The sequence below is a fragment of the Clarias gariepinus genome, chromosome 1, assembly GCF_024256425.1.
Source record: "Clarias gariepinus isolate MV-2021 ecotype Netherlands chromosome 1, CGAR_prim_01v2, whole genome shotgun sequence".
NCBI lineage: Eukaryota > Metazoa > Chordata > Actinopteri > Siluriformes > Clariidae > Clarias > Clarias gariepinus.
In genome coordinates, this window is record NC_071100.1 from 17,517,297 (window position 1) to 17,531,530 (window position 14,234).

Below are 14,234 nucleotides of genomic sequence, written 5' to 3' on the forward strand. Positions count from 1 at the left end.
AATACATAAAAATAATTAACACAAACTATTAAGAAAAAATAAAACAAATGAATCTGCACTTTAACTTTAAAAAGAAAAGTAAAAATAAATGCCCACAAATAAGTGTTCGTTTGTGTGCAAAGGTGCTGTGTGTGTGTGTGTGTGTGTGTGTGTGTGTATGTAAAGTAAGCTCCCCTCTCCCCCTTCTTGTCTTATATACCCTTCCTCCACTCTTTTACACACGCCCGTGAACACAACGGAAATAGTGTTTTATCAGAAAAAATAAACAAGAAATCTCTCTAATGACACTCGATTGAGCGACACACTAACGGAACCACTGCTGTAAAATAAAAATAAAACAAATTAACCTGCACTTTACCTTTGAATAGAATCGTGACAGAGCAGTGTTTCTGTGTAGAGCAGAGAGAAAGAGTGTGCGTGTGTGTGTGTGTGTGTGTGTGTGTGTGTGTGTGTGTGTGTGTGTGTGTAACTGTGAAGGCGAAAGTAGAAGGGGTTTGTGTGTGTGTGGGGCATGGTGTCCAATGACACGCGTGCACACAGACACAGAGTAGGCTGATACAGAGAGAGAAAATGGATCTTTAACCTCTCTAATGAGACTTTTGCTTTACACGCTTTACATGCACACACATACAGAAACAAAATAAAATATGTTTTACTCACACACACGTGGTCACAGTGTTATAGTAAACAGTACATGCGTGCACAGATGTTGATTATACCAGTGAGCAGTGGTGTCAAAAGTATTCACATTCATTACTTGGGTAGAAATATAGATACTAGGGTTTAAATATATATATATATATATATATATATATATATATATATATATATATATATATATATAGTTTACTTGAGTAAAAAGCTTGAGTTGATACTTCAACTTCTAAAGAAGTCTTTTTCATTATATATATATATATATATATATATATATATATATATATATAATGTATGTGTGTGTGTGTATACAGTTTATATCATTCCTGTTACCTTCCTGGTGCTGTTACCTTCCTCGCTGGTGCTTGGTTGTGACATTTCACTCGAATCTTGAGTCTCTATCACGGACATCTTTGTCTACTTGTCACAACGTTATCAACCGAAAATGCTAATTTATTCAAACGTTCTTGCTGGAGTGTGTAACATGACGTCATGTGCAGGTGCGATGGATCGCGTACCAAACAATAGGGTGTCGAAATGGTATGTTTATACTTCTCATCCAACCACAATCAAATTCGCTCCATCCGGATGGCACGATTTATCCGGATGTTTTTTGTTCTTTGAATGACAAGCTAAAATGAAATAGGAGTAACGAGGCTATTTTTAAAATGTAAGGAGTAGAGAGTACAGATAATTGCTTAAAAATGTAAGAAGTAGAAGTAAAAAGTCGGCTGAAAAATAATTACTCAAGTAAAGTATAGATACCCAAAATTTCTACTTAAGTAAGGTAATGAAGTATTTGTACTACGTTACTTGACACCTCTGCCAGTGAGAGACGCGCACTAAGACCAAGCATGGGAGATGAATACCCACAATTCTGCAGCACAAGAGAGAGAAAATATGTTGGTTCAGTTGTGATCACATGACGCTCAGCGTCAAAACAAGAAACGCATGCATGATAAATGCGGGAAGAATGACCGCAGCAGAGAGAACAGTCCATTGCTGGGGTGGCTAAGGTCCGTTTACGATCTTCCTGGCCTTGGTCCAGCACCGCTTGCTGGAGATCGAGTGCAGGTCAGGGAGCTTGATGCGGATGATGCACTCAGCTGATCGCACCACTTCCTATAGAGCTCGTCTGTCCTGCATGGTGCTGTTTCCGAACCAGGTTGTGATGTTTCCCGTCAGGATGCTCTCTATGGTGCAGGAGTAAAAGTTCCTGAGCACCTTGGAGGGCAGTCTAAAGTCTCTCAAGCGTCTGAGGTGGTAGAGACACTGTCAGGCCTTTGTTGATGTGACAGAACTATGACACCGAGGTATCAGATGCTGTTCACTCTCTCCACTGGTGGAGCTGGTAGTGGCCACACAGTCATACGTGTACAAGAGAACAGCAGGGCGGCTCAGAACACAACCCTGGGGGGCTCCAGTGCTGAGAGTGAGAGGTCTGCCGGTTAGGAAATTAGAGATCCACTGGCACAGAGATGAGCTGAGTCCCAGGTGCTTCAGCTTGGTGGAGAGTGTGAAAAGAATTATTGTATTAAATGCTGAGCTGTAGTCGATGAAGAGGATTTTAACATAATTCCTTCTTCTAGTGTCCAGGTGAGTGAGGGATGTGTGGAGGAGGTGAGAGATGGCATCATCTGTAAAGCGGTAGGGACAGTAAGCGAATTCTAGCGAATCCAATGTGTCCGGTAGTGGAGAAATGATGAAGTCTCTGACCAGCCGTTTAAAGCACTTCATCACTACTGAGGTGAGGGCTACAGGGTGAAAGTCATTAGGGAAGCAGGATGAGGTTTCTTCGGGACAGGAACAATGATAGACTCTTTGAGGCATGTGGGGATTACCGACTGGGATAAAGAGAGGTTGAATATCTCTGTGAACACATGTGCTAGCTGGTCTGCGCAGGCTCTAAGGATATGACCCGAGATGCCATCTGGTCCTGCTGCTTTTCTAGTGTTCACTCTCTTGAAGGCTCTCCTCACGTCATGCTCAGAGATGATGAAAGTCCTACCGGTGCTGGCAGTGTCTTTCTGTCTGCAGCCGTTAGCGCCGCTAGCATCGCAAGCGTCTTAAGCTGCAGCCTCGAAACGAGCATAGAATGTGTGCAGCTTGTCTGTCAAGGTCCCATCCGCGTTTGTCACACTAAATGTTGGTGCTTTATAGTCCGTTATTGTCCTTAGTCCCTGCCACAGGCTCCTAGAGTCACTCTGTTGGAGCTGTGACTCTAATTTCCTCCTGTAGCGCTGCTTTGCCTCTTTTACTGCCTTCCGGACGTTATATGACGCAGCCTTGTATGGGTCCATGTCCCCCGACGCGAGTCCCGCATTGTAGGAGGCAGTGCAAAATCTCAGAACGTCGCGGATGGTTTTATTCACCCACGGCTTCTGGTTGGAAAACGTTCTAGTAGACTTTTTTTCCACGGTATCATCCACTAGTTTCCCGATGAATCCTACAATCACTTCGGTAAACACGCTGATGTCATCAGAGCTGTTTCGGAACATGTCCCAGTCTGCGTCATCGAGTGCATCCTGTAACGCGGCCACCGATTGGTCCGTCCAGCGCCTCCATCTGAACCAGAACTTCCTGTTTAAGCCTTTGTTTGTATTTTGGCATGAGGAAGGATGGCGGCATGGTCGAATTTCCCAAACGGAGGGCGAGATTGTGTCTTGTAGCCGTCCTTGACTGTGGTATAACAATGGTCCAGTGTCCTTTCGCCCCTGGTGGGGCAGGTGATATGTTGTACAAGTTCGGCGCTGCGTGTTTGAGGTTGGCGCTGTTAAAGTCCCCCGCCACAATAAGTTGCGCATCCTCGTGTTGTGTTTGGTGCTGTGTAAGTGCCTCATGCATCTCGCATAAGGCAGTGTTCGTATCCACTTCTGGTGGAATATAAACAGCGCTGATTATGACCGATGTGAACTCCCGAAGTGGATACAAAGGATGACACATGATGGACAGTAGTTCCAGGTTGGGTATGCAGAAGCGTGTGAGAGGAACAATGCTTGAGCTGTTGCACCAGCTGTTGTTTACCATTAAGCACACGCCGCCTCTCCTTGATTTTCCCAAGCCCGTGTCCTGTCCATGCGGTGAACCAAAAAGAAATTGGCTGGCTGGATAAATGTGTCAGGGAAAATACAGTAGCAAGGGGACTGACTCTGACCATTTTAATAAATCATTGATAAATTAATGATGTCTTTGGTTTCGGCTGCAGTGATGAAGGTGATTAGGTCATCTCGTCATCTCCACTGCAGTGGATGTGTCTATAATTCATGTTTTACACGAATTAGATAATCTGAAAATTGTTTTCCATTAGTTTATATAAAAGCAAACATTTAGCTTTTTATAAGTATATATTTTTCACGTCTATGTGGCAAGTATACACGGAGTTTGGGTTCATTTTCTGACGCACTCATAGAAACCAAGTTCATAGAAACCAATACAGAATAGTGCCTGTTGTTTACTTTCATTATTTTACAAAAATCATAATGTTTTGTCCTCATTGTGTGTGTACTTAAATAAAAAGAGAGTCTTATGAAGGCTATGTAGCTCATATAGTTTTAGTTTTTGCACATTAACAATAACACACCCACTTTTTGTGATGCTTACCCAGTGTTATACATGATAAAATATAAAGGCTCACTTTAACATTTACTTTGCTTAGATTTGATGCAGATTTTAATAAGTTTTAATTTAATTTAAATTCTAAATTTGTACTGTGATTATGAATTCGTTTAACTACAATGTTTCACTTGATTTAATCCTCTACTATGTGCTGCTCATTGCGGCTCATTAATCCTTGAGAGAATGAACTAAGGACTGAGTCGTCAGTCTATAGTTATAGTGTCACTCAGCGGCTGTCGTCGTGAGACGCGGAGGTAAAAAACATTATTCCGGTTGAGTACCATCTGTATGTGATCTCAAGACAATGAGGATGCAAAATTGTAGAGGGATTTTTTTGACATCTCAGCCATAATAATGCCTCAAACATATGCTGAAAAGTGGTTAATAACTTTGTGTTGCATTATATTGAGTGACATTATATTAAGGAACATCATGTGTTGACACCACATTGAGTGATATAGTGTGATGCTTTTTTTCTAGCATCTGGGGCTTTTTGGAGATCTAAACATAAAATTCCCCCCTTTTCTAATATTATGTCATAATGGTATTGGTATGACCCCTGTAACATGTGCCTATTGTTGCTTGCGCCCGCTCATTGTTGCTTCCAACTATATTCATATTTGAATTTTAGCTTATGTTAAATTAAAGGTGAATAAAACATAATTGCAAAATAAATAAATAAATAAATGAAAAAATAAATATTTTATATTTGTTCAATCCTATTTGGCACGAATCAAATTCCATAGTAAATATATACAGAACAAACTATTGTTTCTAATTATTACAATTTTGCACTGGATGATGTAATAAAAAATTTCTAAGTCTCTTCAAGAACATCAGTCATATTACTAAATGTAGTAAACACAATGTAAATATCTGTTTGTCAAAACAATACTGTTGTGTAGAGAGATTGTGTGTACACTTTTAGTGCATCTTACCTTTATCTGTGTCCTTCTTCACTTTTGAGTACAAATTATCATCTCCCTCACTGCTCTTTCCTAGTGAGTAACAGTCACTGAATTAACATTCACTAAGAAACACACACCATTCTGTTTACCACTTAAACTTCCAGAACTACACTACATTTACCTCTATTAACTTCTATCATTTTCATTTTAGTTACTGAATAATTCTGATCAGTTAAGATAAGAAAGTATAAAAAAAATGGTTTAAGGGGTTAAATGAAATTCAGAAATGATTATAAAAAAATAATAAAATAGAAAAAAAAATTCCACCTTGATTTTTATTTGGTTTCTTCATCAGTTCAGGTTTAACACAAGTCACATCACTTGGTCCAGGAGCAACATCTATAAAATATTACAGACTTATAGCTTTATTTTCTCACTGTTCATATTCAAGTTGTAGCTGATGTTAAATTGAAGGTGATAAAAAAAAAATAATTTCTGTCATGAATGGGTTGTCGGCGTGTGCGTGGCATAAATGCAGAGGAAACAGAAGAGAAGTTCAAGTCTTTTTCAAGTTCAAGTTTTCTCAGAGTGCCTAGTAACCTTTAATATCACCATTGACTCGAAAAACAACCATCACAAAACCATAACTAATGCTCCGCGAGGAGCACAACATAAACAGCTTATTTATACTAACTTACTCTAATTAGTCCCCAGGTCAGGAGGAGTTCCCCTCACCTGACCGAGGTGACTCCTGGGACCTGTAGTTCTTTACTTAAACGAAAACACAAAAAGAAACACAAAACGACGTCTTTGTGCGTTTTTCGCCCTCTAGGGGTTAACCCTTACAGTTGCAGAAAAACATATAAATTAAATGCAATAATGTTAACTGCTTTGTTGCTGATTTTTACGTTTGCATTTCAGGCACAAATATACCGTGTGTGTGGGCGTTACAGGACTGCATTATTATTATACTGCTGTTTACGTCTCTACCACATTCTCAGGACAAGTTTATATTATGTTTAATATGAGTGTTTAATGTTTAAATTGTGTATTTAATTTCAATTCATTTACTGTCTCACTAATTATCTATACTGGTAGACCAGAAGACCTGTGGCTCAGGGCACTCAGGGCACCAGGAAGGATAAACCCTGGACAGGGTGCCAGTCCCCTCACAGAGCACAAGCACACACACACACACACACACACATTGGAGTAACCAGAGGAAAACCACCAAAGGGTAAGCTCTACGCACACAGACCTGAGCGGGGAATCGAATAAGCAACTCTGGAGGTGCAACGTCACAATGTTAACTACTAACTACTACACCAGTGTCAATGTATTTTTGTTGATTATTTTTACTTTTGTTCAGTCCTTTTTGGCACAAATCACATTCCATACTGAATATATACTGACCAAAAACCACTGCTAATGTTCTTACACATTTCTCTGTAAAAACATCAGCCATATTAATTGATGTAGTAAATACAATACAAATGTATGTTTGTTAAAACAATACTGTTGTGTAGAGAGATGTGTGTACACTTTTATCTTATCTTACCTTTATCTGTGTTCTTCTTCACTTTTGAGTACAAATTATCATCTCCCTCACTGCTCTTTCCTAGTGAGTAACAGTCACTGAATTAACATTCACTAAGAAACACACACCATTCTGTTTACCACTTAAACTTCCAGAACTACACTACATTTACCTCTAATAACGTCTATCATTTTAGTTACTGAATGATTCTGATCAGTTACAGAACACTGTGTGTTAAGATTAGTAATTGTGGAAAATGGCTAAAGGGGTTAAATGAAATTCAGAAATAGTATATATTATAAAATAATTATAATAATAAAATAATAACAATAATAATAATAATAATAATAATAATAATAATAATAAAATAGGAAAAAAATCACCTTGATTTTTCTTTGGTTTCTGCATCAGTTGAGGTTTAACACAAGTCACATCACTTGGTCCAGGAGCAACATCTATAACACATAACAGACTTAAAGCTTTATTTTTTAACATTATTTTTCCACTATTCATATTTGAATATCAACTAACTATCAATTAAATTGAAGATGAATAAAAAGTAATTGCAAGACCCTCCCCACACCAAAAAAACCCTAAAATTAAATGCCATAAAGTTAAATGCAACCACACACACACACACACACACACACACACACACGTACATGCACACACAGACGCGCGCACACACGCACACACATACATTGAAATGGCAATTAACCTAATCTGCATATTTTTGGATTATGGCAAGAAATTTGGAAAACCCAGAAAAAACACACCAAGAATAAGGCAAAACTGCACACACAGATTCGAGCCGGGAATCAAACCCTCTGCCATGGAGCTGCAAGGGCACAGGGAATACCTTCACCTTACCTTCATCTGTGTTGTTCTTCACTTCTGAGTACAAATTATCATCTCCCTCACTGCTCTTTCCTAGTGAGTAACAGTCACTGAATTAACATTCACTAAGAAACACACATCATTCTGTTTACCACTTAAACTTCCAGAACTACACTACATTTACCTTTAAATAAAGAAAAAAGTTTCTTTTTTGGTTTTATCGGTACAGGTTTAACACACGTCACATCACTTGGTCCAGCGGCAGCATCTATAACAGATTACAGAGTTATAGCTTTATTGTCTCACTTATTTTTCAATATTCATATTTGTATATTAACTGATGTTAAATTGAAGATGAATAATATCTAACTATATCACTGTGCCACTATTGTCAATGTGTTATTTTTTGCTTCTTTTATTTTTGTTTAATCCCTTTTTTTGGAACAATTACCATTCTATACTGAATATACAGTACACACTACTGTTTCTGACGATCACAATTATACACTGGATAATGCTCTTAAAACAACACATTTCTTACTCTCTCTAAAAACATCAGTCATATTACTGAAGGTATTAAACACAATGTAAATATCTCTGTTTGTCAAAACAATACTGTTGTGTAGAGAGATTGTGTGTACACTTTTAGTGCATCTTACCTTCATCTGTGTTGTTCTTCACTTCTGAGTACAAATTATCATCTCCCTCACTGCTCTTTCCTAGTGAGTAACAGTCACTGAATTAGCTTTCAATAGGATACACACATCATTCTGTTTACTACTTAAACTTCCCGAACTACACTACATTTACCTTTAAATAAAGAAAAAAGTTTCTTCTTTGGTTTTATCGGTTCAGGTTTAACACACTTCACATCACTTGGTCCAGCGGCAGCATCTATAACAGATTACAGAGTTATAGCTTTATTGTCTCACTTTATTTTTTTACTATTCATATTTGAATATTAACTGATATTAAAATGAAGTTTATTAAAATTATTGAAACTAAATGAAACAATGTTAACTGTTTTGCTCATAAGTTTTTCCCGTTTCTTCCTCCTGACATAAATATACTGTACCATGTTGGTGGGTGTTACAGAGCTGCTTCCTCATTGGCCAGCTGCTGGGATGTTACAAGGTCGAAGGAGACCTGTAGCCGAGAATACACCCTGGACAGGATGCTCGTCCATCGCAGTGCACAAGCACACACACTGAAAATGCTAATTAACCTAATCTGCATACCTTTGAAACAGTAGCAACTTGGTGGTTGTGTGCCAGGGTTAGCTCAGTGGTTAAGGCACTGGACTACGGTTCGGAAGATCCCATGTTCAAACCCCACAACCACCAAGTTGCTACTGTTGGGCCCTTGAGCAAGGTCCTTAACCCTCAACTGCTCAGATGTATAATGAGATAAAAAAAATGTAAGTCGCTCTGGATAAGAGCATCTGCCAAATGCCTAAATGTAAATGTAAATGAGTACCCAGAGGAAACTCACCAAGCACAGGGAAAACTGCATGCACAGACAGACCTGAGCCAGGAATTTAACCCTCAACCCTGGAGGTGCAAGGCCACTGTGCTAACTACTACACCACTGTGCCACTATTGTCAATGTATTATACTTCTTCTCTCTCAAACAAAGACTCCAGAAATGGGGACAATTCCAAAGACAATCATCTAAAGTGTGCCATTAAGACCAATATGTACAAATACATATATGCTTATTTAGTATGCGTTACGTCTTTGTGCTATGCTTGATGTGTTCACTGTAACCAAGAAGGTATAATTAACATAACCCTTTGGGGTAGATAAAAATATGAATGAGTATGAAAGATATGGAATGTTTGATACTGAATGAAAGCTTGTTTTATTCAAAGGACATTGATGTAAATGGAAAGTTGGTAGTTTAAGTTGGTAGCTAATGTAATACACTTTATGTTGTTGTTGGTCTTTCGGCTGCTCCCGACAAGGGGTCGCCACAGCGGAATACCCAGTCCACACTATAACTTGGCACAGGTTTTACACCAGATGCCCTTCCTGACGCAACCCTCCCATTTTATCCAGGCTTGGGACCGGCACTGCATCCAGTGGCTGGGGTTTGGGCACTGGCTGGGAATCGAACCCGGGCCTTTCGCATGGCAGGAGAAACACCTACCACTGAGCCACCAGTGCCCTTAATGTAATACACTTTATAAAAGTACTGAAACTTCATCAGGATGTTCCGTGTGGAGCGTGGCATAACACAACCAAACAAAGCTTCATACTTTGCTGAAAATTGGTGCGAAACCAAAACTAAGCAGACCAGATAAAACCAAGGCTCTGCTCTTGTGACCTTCTCAGATCTAATAAACTTTCACCACTGCGTGTGTTTTAAGTAGCGCAGTTCCAGGTATATCAGCGTAGCTCAATAAATTCTTGTTTCTTCATAAAGAACTGTTGCTTTGGTCATGTATAATAAAAACATTTGTCCAGATCTTACGTTACCCTGCTTATTATTGACAAAATACCAGGTTTTGTGTTATCATCATTGGCCACGAGATAAAGCAGAATTGGTAAGATACACTACACTACATCATGCTAGACGGTGGATGGATAGAGGATAAAGTGTATACTATATATTGTAAATCAGTTTAATCAAATCAGCCTCAAAGATTCACTCAAAGAGCTGAAACCCTACAACGCAGTAAAAATAACTCATTTTTCACTCTCTGTAAAAATATCAGTCATATTACTGAATGTATTAAACACAGTGTAAATATCTCTCTGTTTGTTAAATAAATACTGTTGTGTAGCTCATCTTACCTTTATCTGTGTTGTTCTTCACTTCTGAGTACAAATTATCATCTCCCTCACTGCTCTTTCCTAGTGAGTAACAGTCACTGAATTAACATTCACTAAGAAACACACACATCATTTTGTCTATTTACCACCTAAACCTTCATAACTACAGTACATTTACCTCTATTAACACCTTTATTAATATAATAATAATAATAATAATAATAATAATAATAATAATCCTACCTTATTTTTTCTTTGGTTTCTTTAGTTTTTCTAAGTAAAAAAAAAAAAAAAAAAAAGAATTTTTAGCTGATCTTACCTTTATCTGTGTCCTGCTTTAGTTCTGAGTACACAGTCTCATCTCCCTTACTGCTCTTTCCTAGTGGGCAACAGACACTGATTAAGCATTGAAGATAAACTACAGCACATGAAGATCTACTACCTTTTAATGATTACATTTAATTTACTGAATGACTAATAGCAGTTAGTTTAAGATAAATACACAAATGGGTAATATAAAATACAAAAAGGTAGCAATTCTGCACTGAGTAAATTGAAAGAATTTAGTCCTACCTGGCTTTTTCTTTGGTTTCTTTAGTTTTTTTAGTACAGTTTCAGCATAAGTCACATCACTCGGTCCAGCAGCAACATCTATAAAAGGTTACAGACTCAAATCAAATCAAATTCAAATTTTATTTGTCACATACACAAACATACACAGTACGAAATGTAGTGAAATGCTTATACGACTGCCAGTGACCCTAAAAGAGAATTAAAGTTTACAAATAAGAAATAAATATGAATAAAAGAAATACAATAGAAAAATTAAATAGAAAAATTAAATTAAACTAGGAAAAATTGAACTAAAAAATAAATAGAAATATGATGTACATTAAAATAGAAATATACTGTACTGAGAAATATACTGTACTGGGTGTGCAAATATGCATAGAAAAAAGTGTCTTTGTGCAAAGGTTATTAAAGTGTCTTTGTGCACTGGTCCAGGATGTAAACGTACAACATGTAGTGTAGATATGAAGTAAGTATCTTCATTCTCTTAACAAACCTTTAAATACAATGCTGTACAAACATCTTGGGCTTCCTCTCCCTTTTTCATACACAATTAAATTAAATAATTTAGGTTAAATTGAAGAAACAGTTTTTTTGTGACAGGCTACAAATGGAATGAATAAAGATTCTGTGAACACGTGGCTTTTATACACATAAGGAGTTGTTGTTAGAAGCAGCTTCTCAAGTACCACATGAGTAATTTTACCTTGCCACTGTTGCCATCGGCTTGTCCATCAGGAACAATCTGATCATTTAACTAACTGAATTTGCAATTTTGTGTGTATATATATATATATATATATATATATATATATATATATACACACACACACACACACACACACACATTATGGGCAGTTTCTATGTTACTGGGCCGAGTCTGTTTGACAATAACTGTTAATTTTGTCTTGAAATGAGACAGGCTCAACTTTACTAGGCTATATTGTCTCAAACAAAATTGGAATAAACAAGTGTTTCTGTATTTTTTCTCTGTCTTTCAGCAATATTACATTTTCGTGTTACATTTATAAAATGTAAATAGGCATTTCCATGTATTTTTATGTGATTTGCATTTACTGGCATAAGAAAGTGTGAATATTATCCAGTGAATATCGAACATGTTGCTGTAACACGTTAACAGACACATTTAAGGTAAATTCACATATCTCAGTTTTATTGTCTCAAAATAAATCTGTATCAAATTAAATCATTCTGTGTGTGTGTGTGTGTGTGTGTGTGTGTGTGTGTGTATACCTTTATTGTTGGGAAACCTAAGGAGATGATATGGATGTTATTTTTTCATTTTTTTTTTTTCTGGATTTTCTTCCTAATTTAGTCGTGTCCAATTCCTCCCCCCCACTAGGGGGCTACCACATTAAGGCTGCCACTCAGTCGGGAGGGCTGAAGACTATCACATGTTTCCTCCGAACCACGTGACGCTAGTCGACCGCATCTTTTCGAAATGCTCACTCACGCACCTTTGGGGGCGGCGTAACACACTCAGAGGACAGCGCTATCCGCTCCTTCCTCTTGCATGAGCTCATGTTATCTGATTATTTAGTGCTTAGCCAAACCCTAAACCACACAATCATACAGTACATACAGTCTTTGGTTTGAATAGTAAAAAATGTGATAAAAGGTTAAAATTTTAAAATAATACCAAATTTTTAAATCCCTTGGCTTTATGTATGTACCAGTTCTGACTTCCAGGCCATTAAACTTTGCTTGTTGTCTAAGTGATTTCTATTGCTGTGCCTTCATCTGATCATCTCTGCCAATTATAGCATGTATAGTGTAAATCTCTCTCTTTGCTTAAGCAATAGAAATACTCTGGAGAGATTGTGTGTGCACTTTTAGCTGATCTTACCTTTATCTGTGTCCTGCTTTAGTTCTGAGTACACAGTCTCATCTCCCTTACTGCTTTTCCCTAGTGAGTAACGGACACTCAATTAGCATTCACTAAGATAAACCACTTAAATTTCCATAATTATGTGCATCTGTTACCTTATAATGAGTTAATTTTAATTACTAAATGACTAATAACTGTAATTGTATGATAAATACACAAATGGGTAATATGAAATACAAAAGCAATTATGTTAGTAAATTGAAAGATTTTTTTCCTACCTGGCTTTTTCTTTGGTTTCTTTAGTTTTTTTAGTTCAATTTCAGCATAAGTCACATTACTTGGTTCAGCTGCAGCATCTATAAAAGATTACAGACTCGTTAGCACCTTCATTCGCTTAACAAACTTCTAATTACATTACTGTGCAAACATCTTGAGCCACCTCTCGTTTCCTCATACAAAATAAATTGAACAATGTACGTTAAAAAAAAAAAAAAAAATGAAACAAATGCTTTAGTGTGACAGGCTACAAAGTTTATAATGTTAATAGAATATAAAAAAAAGATTGGTTATGTAACTCTCAGCAGCAACCTCATTTCCCCTCTCATCTGTTCTAAACACTTAGAATTCAGAAATCAGTATATTAATCACCGGCCTGATCATCTTTCATCATCTGCACCTGTTTCTCACTGTTCATGCATCAAGTTGGATTTTATTATTTATTTATTTATTTCTGTGTGACTTAAGAAACAAAAAGCATTCCTCTTTAACTGGTCATGCACAGGGACTGGAAAAATATCCTTCAGGGAGCCTGAAAACTATTAGTCAAGACTATATTAAAAATAATGTCTGAATGTCTGGCTCTTTGGAACTGAAATATAAAAAAATATATAGGTGGGAAAAATTATTTTTGCTATACGGTAATATAATGCTGTTGTCCACAGATTGTTTTATATAAAAGAAAAATCAAATTGTACTAGCTGGCATAGATGCCTACTGCTCAGTAATACCTCTAGAGTTCACTGATTTTAGCAAACTGTTTTACTCTCTAAGCTACAAGTCTAAGGTTTTCCCAAAATTAGAGCTTTTATATATACGGTCTTATGAAAAAAAAATTTAGGCATCCGTTGATAAATAACAGATTTTGGTGATTTTTTTAATTGAAAAGATGTTAACACGGTCTCTTTTGGAAATGGAAAAAATGCACAATATTTTCAGCAAACATAGTTACTTATGTTATAAATTGAACAAAGATAAAAAAAAGTAAAACATTATTGTGGCACTGTGCAAAAGTTTGGGCACCTTACATAATCAGTACTTAGTAACACCTCTTCTGGCAGATATCACAGCTTGCAAACGCTTTTTATAGCCAGCTAAAAGGCTTTCAATTCTTGTACTTGGGATTTTCTACCATTCCTTCTTCCAAAAGGCTTCTTTGGTCATCTTGCATGCACAGCTCTTTTAAGATCTACCCACAAATTTTCAATGATGTT

At 37.1% G+C, this 14,234-nt stretch overlaps 1 protein-coding gene across 1 annotated transcript in view; it reads right to left on the reverse strand.

Annotated features, from left to right (window-relative positions):
• The window catches only part of LOC128518883 (uncharacterized), a 429,900-nt gene extending 417,082 nt beyond the window's left edge, over window positions 1-12,818 (reverse strand). The window contains exons 1-12 of the mRNA XM_053492243.1: window positions 12,763-12,818; window positions 10,899-10,976; window positions 10,645-10,704; window positions 10,347-10,406; window positions 8,362-8,445; window positions 8,211-8,270; window positions 7,736-7,819; window positions 7,585-7,644; window positions 7,098-7,169; window positions 6,736-6,795; window positions 5,505-5,576; window positions 5,208-5,267 (exon numbers count right to left, since the gene is read on the reverse strand). Coding sequence (XP_053348218.1) covers window positions 5,208-5,267; window positions 5,505-5,576; window positions 6,736-6,795; window positions 7,098-7,122 — 217 coding nt within the window. The 5' untranslated portion in view covers window positions 7,123-7,169; window positions 7,585-7,644; window positions 7,736-7,819; ... (4 more) ...; window positions 10,899-10,976; window positions 12,763-12,818. The remainder of the gene's footprint in view (window positions 1-5,207; window positions 5,268-5,504; window positions 5,577-6,735; window positions 6,796-7,097; window positions 7,170-7,584; window positions 7,645-7,735; window positions 7,820-8,210; window positions 8,271-8,361; window positions 8,446-10,346; window positions 10,407-10,644; window positions 10,705-10,898; window positions 10,977-12,762) is intronic.
• Window positions 12,819-14,234: the final 1,416 nt, after the last annotated feature.